Source organism: Grampus griseus (genome assembly GCF_964374135.1).
Source record: "Grampus griseus genome assembly, chromosome: 16".
Classification (NCBI taxonomy): domain Eukaryota; kingdom Metazoa; phylum Chordata; class Mammalia; order Artiodactyla; family Delphinidae; genus Grampus; species Grampus griseus.
This window is the reverse complement of record NC_139010.1, coordinates 59,066,421-59,092,187: the sequence shown is the minus strand read 5'-3', so window position 1 is coordinate 59,092,187 and position 25,767 is coordinate 59,066,421. Positions and strand designations below refer to the sequence as shown.

At 50.9% G+C, this 25,767-nt stretch overlaps 1 protein-coding gene across 9 annotated transcripts in view; it reads right to left on the bottom strand.

Annotated features, from left to right (window-relative positions):
* Positions 1-25,767, bottom strand: part of PAX2 (paired box 2) — a gene marked incomplete at both ends in the record, with an annotated part of 77,845 nt that overhangs the window by 23,384 nt on the left and 28,694 nt on the right. For 6 of the 9 annotated variants that reach the window (XM_082673639.1, XM_082673640.1, XM_082673641.1 and 3 more), the window contains 2 exons: positions 20,961-21,080; positions 22,600-22,685. In XM_082673639.1, the coding sequence (XP_082529765.1) occupies positions 20,961-21,080; positions 22,600-22,685 (206 nt within the window). Of the gene's footprint in view, positions 1-15,129; positions 15,199-20,960; positions 21,081-22,599; positions 22,686-25,767 lie in introns of all 9 variants that reach the window. The other 3 variants (XM_082673638.1, XM_082673634.1, XM_082673635.1) reach the window with 1 other exon arrangement.

Sequence of the window (25,767 nt, the reverse complement as noted above, 5' to 3'; positions counted from 1 at the left end):
GGCTCTCTGGCAGAGCTGGGCTAACATGGAGGAAGAGGCAGAAACAACTCCTGATCTGGGCTGCAGAGTGAGTAGCAAGGAAAGTAATTAGATAGCACCCACCCCCTTGTGCCAAGGAGCCAGGCTGGGAATTCCCTGTGGGCAGGAACCATGACCGGTGCATCTCTGTAGATCCAGTGCCAGGATGGATGAATGAGTGAATGAATGAATGAATGAATGAGGCTCTCCTGGGTGGCATTCAAAGCCAGACTACTGGCAGAAGGCCTCTGGACCAGCCACCTGGCTGGCTTAGCATCCCAGGACACCCAGTTACCTGTCAGGCAAGTCCCACACATCCTTAGCTGTCAGAGGATATGGGAAGACCCACGACAGGCCCCTGGGTAGACTCATGCCCCTTCTTCACCTGCCCCACTGCTTGTTAGCTTCCAACAGCATTGACTCTGGTCCACAGAGGCCCTTCCCACTCTCACCAACACCTTCCTGCCCACCTATGGTACTTCTACCCAAGGACAGAGCACACCGTGTTGCCAGTTAAGAGTGAAACTTAACCTTGGAGCTGCAGAACTGCCATCCAAGGCAGCTGGCAGAGGCTGCTTGAGAAGTGGGCCCAGAGATGGCCCCTATGTTGGACTCACCACACCACGGCCCTTCGCAAAGAGTAGGATAAAGTGGGTCTATCTGCTCATTCTTGGTTCCAGGGAAGGCCTTTCCTAAATGACAGAGCAGGCCCTCAGCCTTCACCTTGATGGGAAAACCAGCCCTTACCTTGTCAGGGCTCCAAGAGGAGGGCTGGAGTATGATGCCGCATGGCCTGGACTTTCTGGAGCAGTTCTGATTTCCAGTATTCTTTCCCACTCTCAGGCCACATTTTCAGATTGAGGTTGGAAAATGTGGCTGCGAAGGTTTAGTGAGACTTCCCAGAGCAAGGAAGATACCCTGTGCTCGTTGGTCCCATATGTGGAGGATTCGGTCCTGTTCTGTTGTCCCCTGCCCAGCCACCATCCATTAGCAGCTCACAGTACTGTGAGCTTGTTACATGCCATTTAATCCTCCCAACAACCCTGTGAGGTAGGTGCTGTGATACCTATTTTAAAGATAAGGAAACTGAGGCAAAGAGAGGTTAAGTAGCTTATCCAAGGCCATGCAGCTGGTAAATGACAGTTGGGATTTGAATTCAGCTCTGTTTGACTCCAGAGCCTGCTCTCCACATCATTTCACTCTGCTGCCCCGGATGCCAATCCCAGGGGACCCAGTTGAGGGCCACTTGGCCCCACCCAGGACACTGCATCCCTCCCAGCATCCCCCCTTTTCTACTTTGTACCCTCCCTACACTGAGGCTACCGCCTATGGCCCCTGAGCTGGCCGAGCCCAGACTGCCGAGAATGATGAGGGGACACCTGGTCCAAACTCCTCATTTTAAGGTAATGAAAACTAGCAGGGTGGGTGGTGAGGTGGGGGAGGGGAGGTGACCAGTCCAAGGTCACACAACTGAGTAGTAGGACCCTCAGAACTGGAGCCCATTCCAGGTGCTTTGTCCACTATGGCATGAGCCGTAGCATCTCTGAAGGAGAGTGAGCTACCATAAGTCCTTTTCGGAATGAAGCAAGATATAAATACATTAATTAAATTAAACAAACTGCTGAGTTAAAACTTTGACGTAGATTACTCTTTCAAAGGGAACAAAGGTTCATATTGTCTTCTCCTCTGACCCCTTCATATTTGCTTGCAGTTAACAAAAGCTTTCACAGACCGTATGTTATTTGGGCTTCTTAACTACTCTCCAAGGTAGCTAGGGATTATAATCCCCTTTTTACTGGTGAGGAAACTGAGGCTCAGAGTAAATGAAGTGCAGCATAAACGAGGGTAAGTGGCTAGGTCAAGGGCATATCTACCAGGGAGCCTGGCACAGGGAAGATGCCTGTGGACAGTTGCGGCCTGAGCCCCAATGAGGAGCAGCAGCTGCCTGCCCAGCCCATGTGCAGAGCCTGGGATCCAGCAGTGGGGCCCTGATCTCCGTACAAAAGAAGAGAATTGTAAAACCAAAGATCACCTTGACTGGAAGGAGAGCCACCCACAGGGTAACAGTGATTACTCCCTGATCGTGAGCAAATTCTTTTCTTCTCATCTAAGTTTTTCTATATGATCCAGGCCTTGTACAGGAAGCACATACCACTTCTAGAATCATTAATAAAAATGGCTTTTACTCCTCAACAAAAAGATGTGATTTCCTCATTCACTTAACCTTGTCACTCCCCATCCATTCCTGGGCCACCCTGGAGCAGAGCCCTACCTCCCACGCCTCTGACCCCAGGCCAGAGCCCTCTTGCTGGCCAATCATGAATAGGGCTGGCCGGTGAGGTCTCAGCAGCTTGGGGAGGGGGACAGGCACTGAATATCATGTATTAGGGATGAGGGCTAGAGACAAGGGACAAAACAGAAGTGTTCTGTCTTCCTTGTGTGTTGACACTGTACCTGAATCTCCAAAGCAGTCCCTACAAGGGACAAGAGAAATTCTCGTGTGCTGACCAAAAGGTAGGTGGGGTTGATGGTAATAGAGAGAATGAAATAATGCCATTTCCTTGGTCAGAAAGCACCAAGGCTCATCAAAATCAAAGTGGAATGAATAGGGGCTGCCCACCAAACCCCAAGAAGTAGGAATTAGGCATTTGAGAGAAATTCCTTTAAAGTATAGCAAAGAACTATATTAACTTCAGTTTTCCAAGCCCAAATACACACATCTACCCATCTATGGGGAAACTGACAATATTAGGGCTTCCACCTACACTCATTAAATCCATTCACTTTTACGAGGTATTTACTATCATTCTTATCTTTCAGATGAGAGGCAAAGTTATTTGTTCAATATCATCCAACTAGAAAGTAGGCAAAGGCTGGATTTGAACTCAGGAATATCTGACTCCAAAGCCCTCTCCACTCTATCAAATTTGCCTTCCCTGTCAAAGATCATCATCACTGTCATGTACTGAGCACTAACTATGTACTAGGCAGGCTCCAGGTTCTTTATTACACATTATCTCTAATTCCCACATAACACTTGCAGAAGAGCTACCATTAATCCAATGTTACAAAAGAAGAAACAAGCCGAGGGAGAGTGAAAAACATGTGAGTGCTTCACACAGCTAACAAGGAGCAATCCCAGGGAAAGTCAGTCTCACTTCACCTGTAGACCAAAAATGACCTGAAAAAGTGATATAGGAAGAAAAGAGAAATGTGTGGAGGAAGTGGGGACAGTAGGTGATGGACCTCAGCCTCTAGGGGGCTTCGGGGAGGAGGAGGGGTCAGGGCACTGATCCGGGTGGGAGCTCTTTGCTGCATCCCAGTCTGACCAGTGGCCTCTGCCCCCTCTCCCTGTCTTAGCTCCTCTAACGCCACCTTCCTCCTCTGAGGGGTTCACTCCCAGGCCGCCCCCAGTCTCCCCAGCTGCCAGTTGTTGCAGTTTCAAACTCAATTGTTCTCCTCAGTGCTGAGGCAAATGGAGTCATTAATTACCTTCTATCGGCTGGGCTGAGTTCAGAATGCGATCAATATCCCCGCTTGTCATTCAGGGCAGCCTGCCTGTGCCGCTCCGGCCCCACCCCCACAGTGGCGCAGGACCGCGAGGTCTGGGCTGCCACCCTGGCCTCCTATCTGATTGAGAACGGGGAGAGAGGTCGGGTATGCTGAGGAATGGGGCTGCTTTCCGGACTGGGAGAAGAGCGAGGATTAACAAAACGGGGAGGGGAGGGGGCAGAGGGGAGCGGGAAGGAGAAAGGAAAAGGAAGGAGCATGAGGGGTGAGGAGAGAAGGGCAGGAGACAGAAGGAGGAGGGAGGAGGAAATGGGGGAGCCATGAGCTGGGAAGAAGCTGATGCAAACACTGTCTGTCCAAGGAGGTGGGATGACATTCCCCATGGTCTCCTGTCCTTATACCAGACGATCCGTGGGACTGCCCTGGCCAGTCACCCCAAGCCACACTCAAGAGGAGGGCATGAAGAAGTCCTTGGAAACCTGGCCCGAAGCTTTGGCTCTGAGCAAGACCAGCTTCTGCCCAGCCTTCCAGCCCCGGAGAACCTGCTAACCCTGACCAAGCCCTGCTTCTAAACACTCCATGAGTTCACGATAGGGTGGAAGGCAGGGGCATGGCTACCTGCCTGCCTGACCTCAGTCTTACTGGGCCCATCTACACCCATGTGCCTCTGGGGACACTAACTACACTAGTGGCCCTAATGTGACACTGAACTAGGAGTATCATCTCCTGGGTTGAAATCCTAGTTTTGTCCCTCACGTGCTATGTGACCTTGGCCAAGTCCCTCGAGCTTTTCTGGACTGAGTTTCCTCAGATGAACACCAGAGGGTTGCTAGCTCCTACCTCAGCAGTGTTCACTTCTCTTTTCTCTGTGTTCCAGTAGACATCTATCCAAACCGCGTTGTAGAAATAATAATAATAACTAAAATCGATCCAGCTCCTATAATGGTACCAGACACTATGCCTAACGTAATCCACTGATTCAATCCTTACAGTAACAGCAGCTCACGTTAAGTGCTTACTATACATAGGGCACTCATCTAAGAATTTTACACATATTGACTTGTTTAATTTTCACCAGAACTTAAGCAGGAAGCTCCTATTATTATCCCCATTTATTTTGTAGGCGAAGAAATGGAAGTGAAGAGGTTCAGGAACTTTCCCGAGGTTACAGAGCTAACACGTGATGGAGCAGTCAGAAGCAAATCCAGACAATATGCCTCGGGCAGTTCAGCTCATAATCTGGAGAAACCAAGGGCTACACAGGCTTTGCAACTCACCCCGAAGTACTTATTCCAGCCAGTAAGTGGCAAAGCCAAGTTTAGAATCAATATGTATCGTAGTTATCACTATCATTATTTTTTTGGCCACATGGCGCGGCTTGTGAGAACACAGGGTCCTAACCACTGGACCGCCAGGGAATTCCTACGTCGTTATTTTTTAATGTTTGTTTTCTTCACTAAACTGTGACTATTTTAAAGGCAGGGACCCATCTTTTTCATGTATGTAAACTTAGCCCAGGGCCTGACACATAGTAGGTGGCAAAAAATGTTGGCTGATTTGTTGCATAGAATTCCCAAAGCAAAGATTGATCCATTCTTTACTTGCCTTGCAGTTTACCTTTTAGAAGGAAAAAGAAGCAGTGTAGGACACTGCCACTCTGGATTCAGTGTTATCACATTTTATAGCCAGAAAGTGTCATGGAGATAATTTAATCCGTTCCCTCTTAGAGATTTAAAAAGAAAAAAGAGGCTCAGAAAGGTTGAGTAATTTCCCCATGTCACACAGCTAGTCATCGTTAGGATACAGAGGTTTCTCAGACTCGTGCCCTTTTCCGCTACCCCAGGCTGCTTAATTCTGACCAAGAAAGAAAAAACTGATAAAAGGGAACTGTTGGGGATCTGGGGAGAAAGCACCCATGTCTAGAGGTGACAGTAGCAAAAGGAGGGGGCATTGCACAGGATCTGACTTGAGAAAAGCAAACTGCTATGTGTTGAGGGAAAGAATGGTTGTGTGATCCCGTGGCAAGAGATTCTAGAAGGGAATATAATTCCATGAGGACAGGATGCTCTAAAAATGAAATTCTGCTGCTACAAGCTCAAATAATCAACCTGACAAAGTAAAGGGAGTAGGAGTGGGAGTGGGGGAAGGGTGGAAAGAGAGGGTCTTGAAGGGAAATCATTGTTGTTGCACATGAATAAGCTTTAAAATATGATGAGCCTAGATTTTAAAAGAACATGTACATGGAACAGTGGAAGATTATGCAGCCATTAAAAAATCATGTTTTCAAAGAATATTTAATGATATGTGAAAATGGTCCTATATAATGTTAAGTGAAAAAAGCGAGACACAAGCTGTATATACAGTATAATTCCAATTCTGATAAAAATTATATATATATTTAATTATGTATACACAGGGGAAAAAAAGACTGTAAAGAATATGCCAAAATTCTAAATCTCATCACCAAAATTCTCTTGGTGATGAGATTATGGGTGATTTTTTTTTTAATTTACTGTATCCTCCAAATATTTTTACAATGAGTATACATTACACTTATTATCAGACAAAAGTTATTTTTTTCCCTCTTATAAAGGACACACACAACAGATGGAAGGAGGGGACCATAACCAGGGATGGATATGAGAGTAGCAGGAGCCTGTCAGGAAGACAAAAGCTCAGAACAAGCTGAAACAACAAAAAAGGGCCTTGGTAGCTACGTCTGGAGAAAGAACAAAAAGGAAGGCTAGCTTAAGCTCAGTGCTCAGGAACGGATGCAATGCTGAGAGAGAAGGCGGAACTTCTCAACCCCTGGCTTGACGTGGTCTTCTCCATCAAAGAAAAGGATCTTCAAAATGGGACCAGGAGGAGTTGCCCAGGTCAGGAGGAGGCCAGGCAGGTACCTCTTAACCATTTCAATTGAGTTACCTCTCCCAGGCCCAGATAATTCATATATCAGAACTCAGGTGAGGCAGGGTGGTGGCTGGGGGGAGGTAGATAGCATCCTAAAGTTTTTGTTGATAATCCTTGAGTGGTCACAATAAAAGGGCAACACAGTGACAAAACCAATGCCATCGTGAAAAGGGGAGAAAGGTAAGCTTATGCAAACAACAGTCTAGTACATTTAATATTAGGGTCTGGAAATCTTTTAGAAGAAATTATCATGCCGTTAATGTGTGGGCATTAGAAAAGAAAATGGTAATACTGTGGAGTCTGCATGCACTCCCCAAGAATACGTGGTAGCACATTAACTAGTTATCAGTGCTTAGATCAAATGCCATCCCTACAAAGACTTCCTCAATTGCCCTGATGGGAAGCAACTGCCCCCCGCTTCTTTACATTTATCATAGCACTTTATACCTTGATCATAGATCTATCACATTCTGCTTGTGTAATGGTGTGCACATCTATCTCCCTACTAGATTAGAAGCTTCTTGAGGTCAGGGACTGTGTCCTATTTACCTTTGTAGATCAGTCCTGCTATGCTTTATCCATAGCAGACATTCAATTTTCTCATCAACTTATATTGGATTTTTAAAATTGATTGATTAAGGAAACACTGTGGGTATAGTGAATGGTAACAGAGAATTTCACAGAGAGTCTTCCTAACTTTATGGACAAGATGAAGGACAGTGAAATGGCTGATGGCTGTTGGGCTCAATGGTCCCTAAAGCACCCAGGAGGGACGTCTCCACTGGTGGGCCATGTGGCTTTCCTTTATTTTAAAGGAAAATCACTCTTTAAAAAAACTACTTGGGGTACTTCCCTGGTGGTCTGGTGGTAAAGAATCCACCTTCCAATGCAGGGGACATGGGTTCGATCCCTAGTCGGGGAACTAAGATCCCTCATGCCGCAGGGCAACTAGGCCCGCGGGTCCCAACTACTGAGCCCGTGTGCCTCAACTACAGAGCCCACGTGCTCTGGAGTCTGTGTGCCACAACTAGAGAGAAGCCCACACACCGCAACGGAGATCCCGCGCTTGGAAATGAAAGATCCCCCGTGCAACTAAGAAGATCCTGCGTGCTGCAACTAAGACCCGATGCAGCCAAATATTAAAAATAAAAAATAAAGTAAAATAAATAAAAATAAATTTAAAAAATGAGTAGGAGATGTCGGACAAACAAGAAAAAAAACCTACTTGGATGATGACATAGAAGACATCCTTATGATCTTAATTGGGTGGAATTAAGAGCCCAAACCAACAAGATGAAATTCAACAGGGATAAATGGAATGCCCTATGTTTAGGTTTAAAAAAAATCAATTACACAAGTGTAGAATGGGGTAGACCTGGCTTGATAGCAATTGATGTGAAAAAGAGCTCAAGGTTTTAGTTGACCACGAACTCAATATGAGTTTGAGTCTGACACGGCTGCTAAAAAATCGAATGTAATCTTAAACTACATTATGGATGCAGAATCTCCAGGTGGAGAATGGCAAGCGTTCTACTGTACTCGGCTTTGGCTAGACTGTCTCTAGAGTTTAGTGTTCATTTAAGAAGGACTTTAACTGTCAAGAATGAATTCAGAGATGGGTAACCAGGATGGTGAAGGGCCTTCCACAAGCATAGGAACCACACCATGTGAGAAACTGAAATCCACTCAGGGCTCAGCCCGGTGTTAGGTGCTCAGTAAATCAGGTGGAATGAATGGAAGGGAGGGAGGGAGGGAGAAAAGAGGGGCTGTTGCGTGGAGATCTTTACCACCCCTCTATGTGGCAAATGTTGTTATCTTATTTTAAAGATGAGGAAACAGATTCGGAGAGATTATGTAATCAGCCAAAGGTCCCAAGGCAAGCAAGGAGAGGAGATGGAGCCCAATCCAGACATCGGGATTCCAAGTCCCATCCTCTTCCCTCAACACCACGCTGACTCAGTATAAAGGCAGTGCTGCTAACAATGACAACTGTCCATCTATGTCCTATGTCCAGGCAGGGGCTGTGACCTGTCAAACAGAACTGCTAGAGGGGAGAGTTCCATGTGAGTGGCAGATAAAACCAGATGATCTTTAAGAATCTGACTCTCTTGTCACCAGCCTTAGCCCAGCCACTGGCCTCCCTCCATAGGCGAGATAGCCCTGGAGACAGCCTCTCCAAATCTCAGCCAATTCCAGCTTCAAGTCCCATCTCCTGCCTGCTCTTCTAGCCACTTCCCTGGATTCCTACTGAACACTCAGCCACATGGTTCAGCGTTCAGTTAACAGCTTATTGTCTGGTTTGGGATAGCCTTACCTCTTCATAGACTGTAAGTTCCATGAGATCCACAACCTGGTTATTTGCTCCTCTTACACATCCTAACACAGTGGGAACTTGGGCCCACAAAGATCCCCAGAGAGATCAGTGTAAGTTTTCTCAATATCCCACCTGTTTACACACTGAAGCAAAACCACAGACCCTCAGCTCTCTGAAATGGTTTATGGGAAATCAGCCCAAGGACAGAGAGATGGCCTGAATGATCATTTAGGGCCCTCATATTTTCTAACCAACCAGGGGAGAAGAGGCATATATGGGGGAGACCTAGAACCCCAGAGAATTACATCCACACTGTCACTATACCCGTTTTGAATAAGTTAGCCCCCAGTTACCTGTAGAAAAGTGGGTCATGGGCGCCTACTGCCAACATGCTGCCAGCGTGGTGGCTGTGACCCCTACGTGAGGAAGTAGAAGGACGGCGAGCAGGGACAGATGGCGGAAGGGGAACAAACAGGTAGTGGGGAGAGAGGACCGCTGCACAGAGGAAGGGGAGGAGTGAGCATTGGGTGGGTTTGGGTGAATTCCCCAGGATGATCAACCTTCCTGGCTGAGAGCATACGCTGAGCCTTCCTGCTGGCCTGCAGGCAGAGGCTGGGGCTCTGGGCGCACTGGCCACTGGCGGGGAAGGAGGGCTGGCTGAGGGTCTGTCTGAGGGGGACCTGAGTCCTCCTTCACTCCTGTCTGGGCTCTCAGGAGGGGCTGCGGCCTTCTGCCTGGGGCCGGGCTCCAGCTGGGGCCAGAACGAGTTAGAAACCTCTCTGGAGCCAGAAGGGAAGGGGCCTTTGTTAGCTCAAAGGACACAAGCAAGGCGAAAAATTACATACCAGGCCGCTCTAAGTATGCTTGTTTAGAGAAACTGCTTGCATTTATGAAGTCTTTGGTGCGGAAAGCAGGGTTGCAAATGACTGCATCAGAGCGACAGTAAAGGCCATTAATTTCCTGTTATGTTTTCCTGTGTTGGGGGCTTTATTAATTTAATTTTACACTGTCGAACAACAGCGAGAGCTGACACTGCCACACCACCACGGCTGGGGTTTTCTTTTTGTGTGTGTAGCAAAGCTTTGCCTGACATGCAAATCAACGCTATTACTGGAACCAATAAAGATGTGTGGAGGGAAGAGGGGAGGGATGAGGAGGGGGAGTGAGGGAAGGAAGGAGGGAGGAAGAGAGAAAAGAGGAGAGAAAGGGCAAAAGCCATCCCTGGGCAGTTTCTGCCTCCCTCCATGGCTTGTGTCTCCTGGCTTCCCAGAGCATCCTCCACAATCAATTTCCAGCCATCCTTCCCCTTCCCTTGTACCCTCTCCTGCTTGACTCTCTGCCTTCAGATGACTCTACCTCTGTTTTCCTGCTCTGTCCCAGCTCCTGGAAGAACCTGAATAGGGACATGGAGTTCTCAGGAAAAGGTGGGAGGTAGGCTTCTCCCCACTGCCCGTCCCCAGCTCAGGCGTTTCATGGGGCAGGAGATGGATGTTGCCACCTTGCCCTGGGCAGAGAGAAGGCTTTGCTATATATTTCCCTTTCCAGTCATCTTTCTTCACACTCTCCTTTTGTCTGAAGTCAAGGATTCTGGCCCACTTACATATTATTAGTGAATACACACATGAACCCAAGTGCTGGTGCACATGCGGAAGAGTCTAGAAAGGCAGTTACTCCGCCTTGCTTATAAGTCCGTCTGAGAGCTCCCATATCCTAACCTGGTCAACTATTTAGTTCCTCTGAATTCCCAGAAAAAATACTGTCTCTGATTGTTTTTCCTTAAGAGACTCCTTAAATTTCTCCTGAAGGACTGTCTTCAGTAGCTGTGGGGTATCTGATTGGTCTAGAGCAAGGTGCCAGACAAAAATGGATCCCCAGCATCAGAAAAAAGGCAGGTTCTTGGGAGACCACATTCTGGTCCCTTTTCCTTCCTAGACCTCAAGACCACCTGCACTGCCCTTTTCCCAGAGCAGCTTCCACAAGCTGGTTGCCCCAGTGGTCCACACTGCAAAGGAGATGGAGATGCGGGTGGGGAGGTAAGAGGGAAGGGAAGCTCCCAGGGTCCCTTCTACCAAACACTCTTCTGCATCCCTCCATCCCAGGCTTTGCAGTCTTTTGGGGCCTAGGGAGATCTGTGTGAGCCAGTGACAGAGAGAGAGAGACAGAGAGACAGAGAGATTCTGTGTGTGTGTGTGTGTGTGTGTGTGTGCGTGTGTGTGTGTGTGTGTGTCTGTGCATCTCTCCCTCTGCCACCGGCTTGCTTGCACTCCTGCCTGCACTTTCTGTTTCGGGAGCTGTCTGGCAGGCTCCAAGAGGCTGTTGGATGGACTCCAGCTCTCCCCAGGAGGAGAGCATAAACTTCATAAACTGCATTTACTTTAATGCAGGTTCCTGGGGCTGCCTTCCTCCTGCTTTTCTTCCCTCCCCTTGTCTGCTCTGTCTCGATCACATTTTATCCCTGCCCTTGTGTGCACCCGGACACCACACACACACACACACACACACACACACACACACAAACACACACACACACTATAGCTCTTGAAAAAGATGAAGCCTGGGCAGGAGGACGGGTGGGCAAGGTGTAAAAGCTTTGTCTGAAGGAGGAAGCCTCAGCCCAGCCCTGGAAAGACCCCCGTGAGATGTCCACACGCTTGCCTCCAGAGGAGATGAGCACAAAGGGTGCTTTGAGGCAGGCCGGCGGGCACCTCAGGGAGGGAGGGATGCTGACATTTCGCTCGGATGGCCAAATGAGGAGCCACCTGGAGGCTGGGATACGGGCTCCAAGGAAGGGAGGGAGAGAAGGCGAGGCCTCCATGCAGGTTGAGGTCTGTGAGGCCTCCCTTGTCTGGTGCTGTCAAGGTCAGCAGGTTTGAGTTCACCGAAGGGTCAGGATGGTTTGAATTACTGGCTGTGCTGCAACTACTCGGCTCTGAGGCTCGTGATCCGTCTCCCAGCCCTCCCCCAACCCTCCTGGCCCTTCCACCCCCACGGGGGAGAATGGGGAGGGTCCCCCCTGCCGGCCACCGGGGCCCTGAGGAAGGCAAGCAAGGGAGGGGCCCTCCCTGGGCTCTGGGGCCCCTCTTGTGCAGCCAGCAATGGTCGGGAGGCTGCTGGGACCCATTCCTCTGGCAGGCGGCACTCCTGGGTCTCCCCAGCTTACCTTCTCCCCGACCCTTTTTCTGAGGGGTCCTCCAGGCCCCTGCCCGGATTTCTCTCTTGTAGCCCTTGCCTGTGGGGGAAGGAGGACGACACCTACCTGCAGGGCTGGAAGGTAGTTGCCAAGTGGAAGACAAGGGGTTGAAGATGTGTTCTGACACGGTGGGTGTGCATACACGTGCACAGGAGCGCACAGATGCGGGAGTGGGGAGGACCCGAGGCCTCTGCTGAGAAAGTTATTGCTATTCCCACCCCAATTTCCAGTGGTGGAGGGTCACACACAGCCCCTCCACTGCAAGTCTGTACCTCCTCTCCTGGGGAGCGGGGTCAATCCATCCATTCTGACTTTTTGGCACTTTACGAAAAAAATATACTCTTTTGTGCTAAATCTCAACATCCTTCCTCAGACAACCAAATATAACTCTTTACCCACAACAGCATGAACTGGCTGGGAAACTAAGGGGGTTAATGACGTGGCTACAGTCTCTGATATAAACGCAGGGATTTAGGTACAAATTCACACACCTATGTCAGCTACACACAGCCATGGCTAAACCCTGCTATCTCTCTACAGAAAAAATAAGTCCGAGTGTGCACAGGGCGCAAGGCAAAGGTCTCAATAAAACCTTTAAACCTAACTCTGTATAATGACATGGTTGGTGTTCAACAGGCTCGTAGCCAACATTACCCTGAGAGTTAGGCTAAAATATGTGATCCAACTAAGATAGAAAAATTCCCCCCTCAGGTATGAACGGTCTAATTTCCCACGTTACTAGGAAGATATACTCATAACAATGAATGTGTGTTCAGCAGTGGGTTTTGGGGGTTTGTGTGTCTTAGCAAATACTGACCTTTAAAACTTAGTTTGCTCTTGGGCTGGAGTGGACAGTAGCCAGGGTTTGAATATTTGTTGGAAAATGAACATAGGTTGAGCTTTGTTAATACAGTTAAAGTTGGGTGCTTGTCTAGACAGATGACTACCTCCATGCAGATTTTGTTTCTGAACTTTCATAGAACCTGCCTCCTTAGGTTCAGAGTCTGTGACCTGTGCTTGGTAGTATGTAATGTTTGTGAAATAATATAATTCTAGCAATAACCCGCAGAGGTACTTTCCTTACAGAAACTCAAACTCCACTTGGCTTCCCTCTGCCAATATACTGTCCTCATGCAGTGCCTGGCCGGGGCCTGGAGGAGAGTAAAAGCAAAAATGGCTCTGCGACATCCTGCCCACGATGCAAGCGCACTCCAGAGGTCTGAGAGCACAGCACCCCGGGTCCACGCTCCTGGATGGGTCTTCTCTAAGAAAGGAGTTGGATGGCTGGGAGTGTGTGTGTAGGGACTGAGTGGCAAACAGACATAACTGCTCCCAAGTGCTGGGTTTAGGTTAAGGAATCAGTGCAACCTCCTTTTGTTTACCCAACATAGTGCAACCTCACCTTGCCTCTGGGCCCTCCTCTGCACCCCTCCCAGCTCCTTCAGGCTGCATCCTGTCCCACTAAGATGATGTGGACTCAGCGAAACTTCCCTAAGCATTTCCCATGCAGGGAGCGCTCAGATCCCTCTCTGCTTCTGCCAGCCCCCAGCCCCTGGACCAAAAGGCCACAGAGAACAGGCGCTGTGGGCCCCAGAGAGTCAGGCTCTGGCTCCTGCCTCTGCCTCTAAATGTCCACCCATGCAAACCTGCGAAGGAGCGCTCACCTGCAGGTCCCCCCAGCAGCCTCCTCCAGGACCGAAGGTCCGGGCCTTGAGCACCAGAGTCCCAGCGCCTGGCAGCTGGCCAGCGGCGGCCTCTCCTCTTTCCCAGGGTCCTCCTTGCCTGCCTTTTCTGACACCAGCACTCCTCCTGCTGCCCCTCCAGAAAGAGAGCAGGGAAGAGAGCCCGGTGACCAGGGCATGCCTGGTTTACACTAATGAGATACACCGAGTGTAATCCAGCCATGGAGGCAGCCTACAAAGGGAGGTGATCTCGGGCGGCCAGGAGCAGAGCTGCTCAGGTAATTGGTTTATCTATCTGGAAGCAGGGGGAGCAATCTCAGCACAGACAGACTAGCAGTAAAGTCTCTTCCTTAAGGCTATTTCCTTTGTCTTTTCAATTGCTTGCACATCCATGTGAGAGAGGGAGAGAGTGTTAAAGAGAGAGGGAGAGGGAGAAATGTTAATTTGTGAATTAATGGCTTTTCTCAGCGGAATTGTAAATTCAAATGTCACCTCACACGGTGACACCACGGCTGGTCTGCTGAAGAAGCAATGATAAGATCCCCCACCTCCCTCGGTGCCCCTCCCTCCCCAAAGATAGCTGCGGAGTGGAACATGCTACTTTTAATTTGCAATAACAACACAACAGAGGTATGCAGTAATGACTGCCTTCTTCTCCCCTCCTCCTGGCTTCCTTCCCCCCAGTCCAGTTGGCTCCCCACTTCCTCCCTCCCACCCCTCTGCTCTTCTGAAGCAACACCTCACCTCACCCTGGCTGCCCCCCACCCCACCCCAACCAGGGCCTGATCACATGGGGGGGTGCCTTTGGAATTGATGCTGCAACCCTCTCTTCTCCTTCAATAATCAGGGAATTAATGACCCTGAAGTTAAAGTGAGGCTGATACCGAGGCCCTGCCCAGCGTTGGGAAAAAGCCTTCATTGTTTTCAAGCAGGAGGCGGGCAGCAGCGAGGGAGATTCATGGACGGAGATTGAATATGCAATTTTCTTTCACCTTGCCAAGAGCTGCCCCTGGGCTGTGCCTGGCCTAAATTTTTCCTTTTACCATCTCTGCCTTATCCGGCCCTCCCACCTCCCTTCCATTCTTTCCAGAAAATTACCTTCAAAATTGATTTCCACTTTTACAAACAAATATAATGGGAACACAGGAAAAAACTTGGGCCGTGATGAATTAGGGCTGTCAGGTGTTTCCAGGTCTCCTTTGCTTTTGTTTTACTACCCGATCTGCTCTTTGTTTTTCCAAGGGCTGGAAAAAGTGTCTCCCATCCACTGAGGGCCTGACCCTCCAGGCCACAGGGCCTCAGCCCCCAAAGCCAGCAGTAGCCCAAGGCAGAAGTGAGCCAGGCCCTGAGATTCTGTTAGCCTCTTGGTTTCCCAGTGGAATCCTGGGCCACCTCCTCCTATTCTGCTCTCTGGCCCTTAGGAACCCACTCTCTGAAGACTCTCTAATGGCCACTCCCGGCTCTTTCCCCTGGTCCCCGCACCATGTTCCCTCTGGCCCTCATACCTCTTAAAGTCCAGACCAGATGCAAACCTCCACCTCCTCTAATGTGGGCAGGATCAGTGTATACCTCGACTAGAGCAAATAAGAGACAGACACTGAGAGATCGCGAAAGACAGGCAGGTTGAAGACCGGGGAGGGGGGAGAAACCCTGAGGTTGGGAGACCAGGTTCCTCTGTAAGGGTTCCCAGTCTCAGTCTCCCTTGCCTTGGGGGCCAGTCCACCCATGGAGGCAGGATCAGGACAGCCCGTCCTTTTGCCAACAGAATGCAGGGTGATGCCTACAGGGCCCTTTGGGCAAAATTCCATACGCGAACCTATGCCTCAAGACCATGCAGCCTTAGCACACCCAGACCTGGCTTAGAGCTCTCCCAGCTCCCTGGAGCTGCTGACAGGGACATGGACATGCACCTGCTCACATGTGAACATCTCTTCGCGTGCATACACTACCCAGAAAACTGCATGCCTGCCCAATGCAGTTCTGCATCCCCTTTCACCCAACGACCTCAGAAAGGTAGAGAACACACAATACCGACATTTGCATAACCCATGTAGAAAAGCACATGTGGCCACAAAACAAACATACATTTCCCAGGGTAAATAAATAAACTTGTATGTGGGAACAGAAATACACAGCAATGGTTAGAGGGAGGGATGCCTCCATGTTAGAGAAGAAGGGGTCCCGTATTTATTTACCCACATCTAAAATGCCTGTGGAGGCTAATAAGAGATGACATGCGGCCCAAGTGGATAACCGCAGAGCAGATGAGCAAGCAGAGATGGACAGAGGTCCTCCCAGTCACACAGGGGAGGCTCATATCTTTCCCCCACTGCCCTGGTCCCATCTAGGTCGGTTTATCCCAGCATCAGCTTCCCTAGGCTGCCCTACGTAAGAGGAGCTGCACCACGATGAGAGAGGCTGTACCTAAAAAAGTTTCTTTCTGACACAACTTCATTTCCCCTTGAAACATAAACCTGCCAATTACGCCTTCCTCCCCAGACACACAGCAAGCCATCTTCCGAGACGGAGTCGGCTCAACTCCATCTCCATGATCGCGTGTAGTGCTCCCCACATCCCTGTGAAGTAAGTACCGTCACCGTCTCCATTTCACAGAGGAGAAGACTGAGCTGATGAAGGTTAAGTGACTTGCCCAAGGCACTAGGACTCAAAGCCGGCTGCACCTCCCTCCCTCCAGACCCCTTCCCCAATGAGCCACACTGCCCATCCCTGCTGCGCTCCCGGGACTGCCTGTTGGCCTCCACCCGAATCCTTCTTCTGCGTGGGGGTCTTTGCAGCCTTCTCTTGCCTGAAGCCCAGGCTCCTAGACAGAGCAGGTGCTGCTCCTTCCCACAGCCTAATCCCCTCACTTGCTCCAAGTCAAATCTGAGCAACACACTGGGGGACTTTTGGGGAGAAACTAACTAAGGAAATAAACCACTTCTTGAAGTTACAGCTTCATCCAAAGCAGAAGGGAGCTATTAAAGGCAGTGACAGGTCTCGGCTGTTTGCAGCCATGCAGCCTGCCCTACCTGCAAACGTACAACTGCACCGGCCTGGCACCACTCGACTGCACAATTCATTGTGCCCCTAATGAATGGAAGGCAGAATCACGGCCCCCTGCAATCCCACACATCAAAGGATGATACCAACACACCTCCCCTCACACAGATCAAAAGACTCACACATATGACTTCATTCAGATTTTTGGACAAGTTATGTAATTGCTCTGGCCTTCAACAACACTGATGGAGGGCAATGCTTTAGGCCACAGCCAAAAGCAACTGGGTGAAGCTAAAGGACTTAGGTCTTTCAGCCTAAAAAGAATACAAGAGTCCCTAACCTGCAGCCACATACGCCAGGGCATGCAACATTCGGGGAAGCAGTGTTCCTTCAAAGGACCCTAATATACCCACCCATAATTGTAGCCAAGAAGAGGGAAAGATTTTAGCAGGGTACTGAACGGGGATCTACCTTCTCAGACGGATGGACAGCCTGTCTGCCGGGTGCTTTGTGACATAACTTCCTCATCTATCCCTGGTCTGTCTACCTGTCTCATTCTGGGACCTCCTGGACTCTTGTGGGGAGGGGAGGTCAAAGCTTCTTGACTCGCATATTTCTTAAAGGCAAGTCTGGGGATTCTTCCATGCTTCCAAAGGCCAAAGCATGAGAGGCGTCTCAAGCAGGCTCACAGGCACTGTCAGTTTCCTTTTTCCCGAGAGTCACAGCTGATTGGCCCTTCACTAATGTCCCCACAGATCTGATTGCTGCAGATACTAATAACGCTGTCCATGTTCTGAGTACCAATGCCAGTAACGCTCTGGGTATTATCACTGCGAACACCAATAACTACTGCTGAGATTGTCTCCAATAATGCCAGCGCACGCTGCAGTGACTGTCCTCGCTAATGCCCACCACCGTTACATTGTTAGTGCTGAAGAATAGGCCGAACCGTACCCACAGGCAGGAGTGGGAGTGGCTTCCTTGAGGACAGAGAGGCTCACAGCTCACCCCTGGGCTATGACACTTCTAGGGGGATGCCCCAGTGGGTGGGGCCAAAATCGAGCCAGCCTGGCAGGGGTACAGGGTCCACCTGGAAACAGACCTGCCCCTCCACTCCCTCGAGGTCTAGTCCCTTGACATGTATCCCCATTCCCATCCCAGCGTCCCTCATCGTCTGAGTCAGCTCTCTCTTTTGCCTGTGGTGCTGGCCCAGTGGCTGAAGGATACACCTGGGTGTCTGTGCAGCCCATGCCCGAGGCTGCCTCCTGCGACCGGCCTGCCAGCTGCTGTGCTACCTTGGCCTGACTGCAGAGTTGGGCTACATCATCTTGACACATAATTATCTCCCCTATTCTTAATCATCTGAGCTGCTCCCTAATGCAAACTGGGCCTGGCTGCTTGGAGGCACCCAGAATGGGGGAAGGGGGGAATGGGCTGTGAAAGGTCTGCCTTTGCTCTAGCCTCTCCTTTCCCCTCCCTTTCTACCTGGGTCCGATGGATCAAGTGTGTGTGTGGTGGTGTGCGTTTGGGGTAGGGGGGTGGTCAGGGAGTACTGGCCTCCCTAATAGGCTCTGGCCTCCACCAGGGGAAGGACAGCTCCATCTGGCCTGGGGTTGGTCAGAAGGGGTGTGTCAAGGCAAAAGAACCCTCTTCCCCCAAAAAGAAGCAGGGTCTCTGATCCTTCTTGCCAACTGGCTAGGCCTGTGGTAAGTATTTAAGCAGCAAGAGTAAACTTAGAGGCTGCCATTATCCCTCACCCAGAATTCAACTGCTTCCTGAGATGCCTCCCCACTGCCATCACCACCACCCTCCTGGAGGAGGGTCTTCCCCAGCCCAGCCCTGCTCTTGTCCTTTCCTGCCCAGACACTTGCAGTGGCTTCTCATGTCTGCAGGAAAAAGTCCAAACTCCTTATAGGGCCCCGTCTTGGCCTGCTCTCCTGTGACCCTAACCCCTCCGCTCAGACTTACTGCCACGACTTCCCCTCAGGCCCTTTCATCCCAGCCAAAGCACCCCTGTGTTTTCAGCACAGTGTCTTCTGGGCACAAGGCTCAGTCTGTCCGATAGAATTTCAACTACCGTTGTCTTTGAACCGTGCCCCTTGTCCATCCCTCAGGCCCCTCCTCGAAGAGCAGCCTTTCCTGGAGGTTCACTGCCTCCCCACTTTGAGTTCCCATGGCCTGCAGCCCAGACCTCCATCACAACACAGATATCTAGATCTCTGATGGGCCTTTCTGCTCTCTGGACTCACGTGTTTTACATGCCCCACTAGACTGTAAGCTCCTTAAGGACAAGAATCATATCTTGTTCTGCTCTGGGATCCTACAGCACCAAGCCTTTCTTGCGACTGATGCCCAGGAAAGGGTGACTGAATTGAATTGACTTGAAACAATGAATGTGATCAATTGCTCAGAGAGGAGAGCACTCTGTTCTGGGCCAGCCGGGCCCGACCTGCAGTGGCCGCAGCCTCAGGCCAGCGACTCTCTAACCCCAGCTCCTTTCACGGCCCATAGGAGCCCAGGAAGCAGAGGACACGCTTGGCCCCAACCGCAGACCAATGGGGGAGAGGACAAAGGGGGGGCTCCTGGTCATCTCACAGGTGCTGGTGGTTAAAGGAGAAAGCCTCAGGTTCTGAGGCAGAATCTTCCAGATCACTCAGAGTGCCAGGGAGCCCGGCGAAGGCCTGAGTGTGGGAAACCCCCAGAGAGAACTGAGACTTAAGGCCCTTTCATGCAGCCACCCCCGCTGCCCAGCAGTGGCTGCCGCCAAAACAACCACAATGAAATTTAGTGAGTGGCAAAGGCCGTGGCAGCCAAATGGGTTTGGATGTTTTGGAAGAAGGAGAAATAGAGCCAGACAAGCTGTTTTCCTGTGAAACGAGGCCATTAGGGCTTCTGGAAGGAGGCCAGCCCCAGGTCATCCCTGTCTTGCCAGGCCCAGGCCTCTCCTACATGCTGTCCTTTCTGCTGGAGGCCGGGGCTCTCACACTCTCTTTTCCCTCAGCCTGGGTCTAGGGAATCTCAGCTTTGTCTCTTTTCTCTGTTCCTTACCCTCTAGAGCTGCCCCAATCAAGGGCTTGTCTGCGCTTGGGATGACCACATGATTTACCGTCCAAACAGGACATTTTTGAGAGAAAAAGGAGACGCTGACTGGCCAAGACGCAGAGACAAAGGCATAAATTGGGACTGTCTGGACTGATGGGATATTTGGTCACCCCCTTATGTTCATATTTAGAGGGTTCTGTCTATGTCATGGGAGATACCCTTAAAATCATATGCCCTTCCTAGACCAGGAAGTTACTGTCTCCCCAGCAGGGACCATGAGATCAGGGCAGGAAGCAGGCTCCAGACACTGGTGTCTCCCTTTGTCTGGGCCTCCAGCCCTGCGCCCTGGCCTCATGCATCAAAAGAGAACCAGATGGGGCTTCCCTGGTGGCGCAGTGGTTGAGAGTCTGCCTGCCGATGCAGGGGACACGGGTTCGTGTCCCGGTCCCGGAAGATCCCACATGCCGCGGAGCGGCTGGGCCCGTGAGCCATGGCCGCTGAGCCTGCGCGTCCGGAGCCTGTGCTCCGCAACAGGAGAGGCCACAACAGTGAGAGGCCCGCGTACCGCAAATAAAAGAGAACCAGATGGTCACCAAGGGACCTTAATGTCATAATATTTGAAGAACACCTTCTTCCAAGTTCATCTCCACCACTCTCTCCTCTGAATTCCTTTCCCTGCTCCTCCTCTTCATCTCCTCACCCTTTAACTCCCTGCCTAACAGCTAGCTGCACCCGAGGAATTACAGGGAATGAGGGGAAGGGCCAGAGAGGAGCCTGGGGGGTGTCTCCTCCCATAGAGAAGAGCAGAGAGGGCCCATGCCCAGCTCCCCAAGTGGTCTGAATGGGCACAGGGTCCACGTGTTACAGAGAAAGGACACAAGGGTCAGCTGCGCATGACAACACCCCCCCATCTCCTGATGGGTTGAGATCAGAGGAGGACAAGTCAGGTTGGCTTTTCATCCCCAGGTCAGAGACCAGCTGTCCCCCAACCTCCAAAACCTTCCCATAGTCCATGGCTCATGCTTTCCCTCCTGGCATCTCACCGGGATGTTCGGGATGAATCCCAGCAGAAGGTGAGGCAGTCGGGGCTGCTGAGCAGATGGTGAAACTGATGGCCCCACCAGCAGCCTGCCTCCCTCTCTCCAGGAGCCAGCAGGGTAGTGGGGGGACCCAGGCTTTGCTACTAAAACTGATCTCACAGCAGAGCAGCTGCGAGGCTAGGCCGAAACCGGAGCTCTGAGGCCAAGGACAAAAGCATGCACGGGGGAAGCCAAGCCTCTTCCCTCCTCCCTACCTTCATCACGTTTCCTCTTCTCACCGTTGGAGCGAGGGATCCCCAGGATCCCATTGATGGAGTAGGATCCCACCGGATCATTGGAGGTGCTGGAAACAGGAGGGGAGGCCGTACTGGGAACTGGACGAGAGTAAGGAGGAAATGCCATCAGGATAGCAGTTGTGATCGCAGGCCAAAGCCCCAAGGCTGGGGGCAGAGAGAAGCAGAGGAAATGAGGAGGGATGGGGAGCCCATAGTCCCCTCCTTCCTCTGAGGTTTAAGGGGGAACGCATTGCTACATACAATTTAGGCTATTCACTGCTGTCCACCCTGGATTGAGTGGGGACCAGTCAACCCCAGGCCTTCTCTGCAGACCTAGAGATTTCACTCACTATAGATTGAACCCACTCCCTGAGTATGTGGGTTCAGCAAACAGCAAAAGCTGACTCAACCTAGAAAGCGACTCAGCGGTCGTGCAGAGAGCACAGCTCCTAGGATGCCTCCTTGCACAGCTCATCCCATCTGATCCCCACCGGACAAATCCTTCTAAACAAACCCCAGGCCATTGTTTCTAGTCTCCTGGGCGGAGTCTTTCCCAGTCCTGATTTAGAGTGTGGCTTTCTAAGGTCTATCTGAGTCTCTTAGAGACACAAGAATGGTCCTGATATTCCCCGGGAGTGTGGAGCTCCTCTCCCCCAGCTGCTCCTGGTCTTGAAATCACTTGAGAAGTTCCTAATTTCTCCTTCAGGGCACAGAGTAGTGAACACATTCACTCTGCGGTGATCAGCTCAGGTACAGCCTGGCCCAACCCTCCCTCCCAGCACATGCTGTAACACAGGCCTAGTAAACAGCACTCCTGCCAACTCCAGGGGGGCTGGGACCAGCGCTTTCTACTTCCTGCTGGTCAAGAGAGCGGGGACAGCTGCCAAGAGGGGCAGCAGGAGAAGTTTAACCACATCCCAGCCCCTAAAGCCCCAGACCTTATCTATGGCTTCAGCAGCACCAACGCCCTTGGGCCAAAGGGAAGATAGTGTGTGGGGGGGATGGGGGCTGTTAGCAGGTGTTCTGGTGGACCTGGGTCATGTCTCTGTGAGGCTGTGAGCGAGGGTCAATAAAGGAGGAGGTTCGAGAGGGGCAGACAGTTACTGAGCGGATGAGAGAGACAAACAGATCAAGAGACACTGGTAAAGAGGAGAGAAGCCATGAGGAGGGAGGGAGAGAGACAGAGGAACAGGTCCAGGGCCATATGGACAGAGAGGAGAGGAAGGAAGAGGAGAGAAGAAGGCAGAGGAGGGGAGAAGAGAGGAGGAGAATCTTAAAAATAAAAAAAAAACAAAAAATGGAGTAAGCAAGTAGATATGACAGAGGGACAGGGAACAAAAGATGGAGAAGGAGGACGGGAAAGAGAAGGAAAGTTAGAGGGAATAGAGGGAGAGAGACAGACACACAGACAGATAAAGGCAAGGCAGCTCTGAGGAGATGCTCACAGGAGGCAGAGAGCAGTCCTCGTGAGCTAGTCTCCCAGGAAGATCCCGAGCCTCTAGGAGTCCAGGGAGAGCACGGCCCTTGGACCTCAGACAGGTGGGCATTTCCCATGGGCAGAGCTGCTTTCCCCAGCTCTCAGGGGGATCAGCTTCCCCCCTTCCCTGAGCCCTCTTACCGATGGTGTGGCCAGGGGCAGTCACTCCGGTCCCGGCTCCATCCGGCGTTGGGTGGAAAGGCTGCTGAACTTTGGTCCGGATGATCCTGCAACAGCATGACAACAGCATCACACATCACATGCCCTCTCCTGCCCTGGTCACCTGCAGCCCAGTCCTGCAGAGGCGCTCCCCTGAGCTCAGCTCCCTCCTCACCCATCTGCTCCCTGCACCCCTGCCCTCTCTGACTGCTGCAAGGCAGGAGCTTGCCCTCCTGTTGGCTCTGTGATCCAGCCTAGTACAGCCCTGGGCAGAGAGTGTCTGCATTCTGTCCTGCTGTGTGATTCGTGAATTGCACCTTGATGTTTGGTAGCAAGGATCAGGCAGCAGAGCGAGTGGAGCACAGCATCCTTCCCGTTTCTGGGAGTGGGGGCTGCCCTGGTGACTTGCTGTCCATCCTTCCCTCCTCAACCACACACATCTCCTCCCGAGAGGAGTCTGGAGATCATTTTGGAGCTGGCTTTCCTATTGGGACTGTATCACAGTCCTCCAGAGCCGAGGGAAGGGGTGAGATTTCCCCATTTCCTGAGCTAAAGAGAAGTAGACAGTGAAAGGGCTGGGTCGCAGGTAATCCTTTCATCTCCAGGATTCCAACACAGTACTGGTCCCTCTGCCAGGTGTCAGGCCCTGAGCAGCTCCTTGAGCCCGCTTAGGGCTCTCAAACCTGTCAAAGCCCTGTCCCTGCCGAGCTCGCTGGCCCGCTGGCCTCCTTCTCAGAGGCCTTACTTGGATCACACCTTCTTTACCAGACTAGGCGAAAAGCCTGGTACCTTCCCTACGCACTCCGTTGGGGTGGAGTGGGGGGAATCCAGATCAAACGTCCCAGGGCTGGGGATTGTTAGTGATCCGAGGACGCAGGGCTCAGCGACACGAAAGACCAAGCCCAGGGCCAGGATCAAGGAACACTCGCCTCCACCCACTGGTCAGTCAGGTGCCCTTGGAAGCCACTTTCCTGGAGGCGCTGCTCTCCCTGCAGAGAGGAGTGTGAGACAACCAGCCAGGTGAGTCGCAAGCCGTGCGTGGACTGGAACACTCACCTGCAGGCAACCGAGACAAGGCCCCTGCCTCCCAGGGCCGGGAATGAAGTTGGGCAGGGAGGGGACACACCCCGAGAAAGCTAAGTAACTCAGAGGGGGCCAGGCAGTAAGGGCCAGGAGGATGTGGGGGAGAAGTCACCCCCCTTGCAGGTGGGGGAAATGGGAAAGAAGTCACTGAGGAAGTGGAACTTGATATAGATCCTCAAAGCAGAGTAAGGCTGAATATATATACACACACACGTATAGGAGCCAGAGGCAAGAGGATAGTGGAAAAGTCACTGGGCTTCATGGCTGAGGCCCCGAGTCTTCCACTAAGTGGCCACATAGCCTTGGCCTCATCGTTCTCCTTTTCTGGGCCTCAGTTTCTTCAGCTATAAAGTAAAGAGGTTAGACTACAGAATCTCTAAGGTCTCTTTCCCCAGTAAAAAAAACCCAATATGATTCTAAGATGAACAAAGAAGTGGAGAAGAGGGCCTTAGAAGCAGATGCTGGAGGAGGGTAGAAGCAAAGCACAGGAGCCGAGTGGTCACGCTGGGTTAGGGGCTAATGCCTAGGCCAGGAACGGTGGAGGGATGTAAGGGAGTAAGAGGAAATAAGGCTGAAAACTTGGAAGTAATGATGATACTAGCAATTTTCTACTTATCAAGCATCTATTATATGCCAACGTTATATGCAATTTATATTACTGTATATATATATATACTATTGTTAATTCTCACAACAACCTCCAAAGCATTACTATTATCCTTGTTTTGCAGACTGAAAACCAAAGCTGACAGAGGTTAAAGAGCTTACTCAAGGGCTTCCCTGGTGGCGCAGTGGTTGAGAGTCTGCCTGCCAATGCAGGGGACACGGGTTCTAAGCCCTGGTCCGGGAAGATCTCACATGCCGTGGAGCAACTAGGCCCATGTGCCACAACTACTGAGCCTGCGTGCCACAACTACTGAAGCCTGCGCACCTAGAGCCTGTGCTCCACAACAAAAGAAGCCACCGCAATGAGAGGCCCGGGCACCACAACAAGGCGTAGCCCCCACTGGCCACAACTAAAAAAAAAAAAAAAAGAGCTGACTCAAGATCACATTGCCAGCTAGGGCAGAGTTGGAATTCAGTATTTAAAATGTGTGCTTTTTGTTACTTTGTCAGACTTCCCCCAGTATATAGGAACCAGGTTTACAGAATCTCAAGCCATGAGTGATTTTTAAACTAAAGGAGACATGTGCAAACCGATGCAGGTAAAGCAATAGACAGGCACAAGGCCATAGGTAGCTGGCCTCAGAAAAGAGAAGGAAGAAAAAAAAAAGGGAATTCCCTAACAGTCCAATGGGTAGGACTCCATGCTTTCACTGCCAGGGGCCCAGGTTCGATCGATCCCTGCTCGGGGAACTAACGTCCAACAAGCCTCGCGTCGTGGCCAAAAGAAAAAAAAAAAAGAGAAGGAAGAATTTGTAAGGTGGATTTGGCAACTAAATGGAGTCAACCATGGCTCTAAAACCCCAGTTCTGTGTAACTGGAAGTCTGGTGGTTTGTCCCACTGTCAGGAAGAGGGATGCAGGGAGGTGACTGGTTGGTCCTTGACGTGAGCATGTGAGGAGGTAGGTGAGTGTCCAGGTGGATGGCCGTGCACCAGCCGGCAGAGTAGATATGGATTTAGGAGATTATCAAGGAAGGAAGTGTTGGTTGGGATGAGAGGACTAAAGAGCAGACCCTGGAGAACATCTACTATGAGAGGCTGAGGAAAGGAACCTGACCTTACACAAGGGTCAGAGTTGGTCACACAGGAAATGGCAGAACCAGGATCAGGCAGTTTTAGCTAAGTCAACAGAGAAGAACATTTCCAGAAGGAGAACGTAATGCACAGCATCCGTGGTGACATAAAGATTGAAGGGAATTGGGAATAAGAAGAGGCACAGATCTGGGAATTTTGGTGACCACTAGTGAGCTTGGGAGAGCGGCCTCAACAAAGCAACTGAGGCAGGAGCCAGATAAAAAGAGGTTAGGGAGTGGACAGCAGGAGAGGGAGGCAGTGAACGTAGACTATTGCTTCAGAAGTGTGTAGAAAAGGAGAGAAAAGTGTGGAAGCTGAGGATGGAAGTG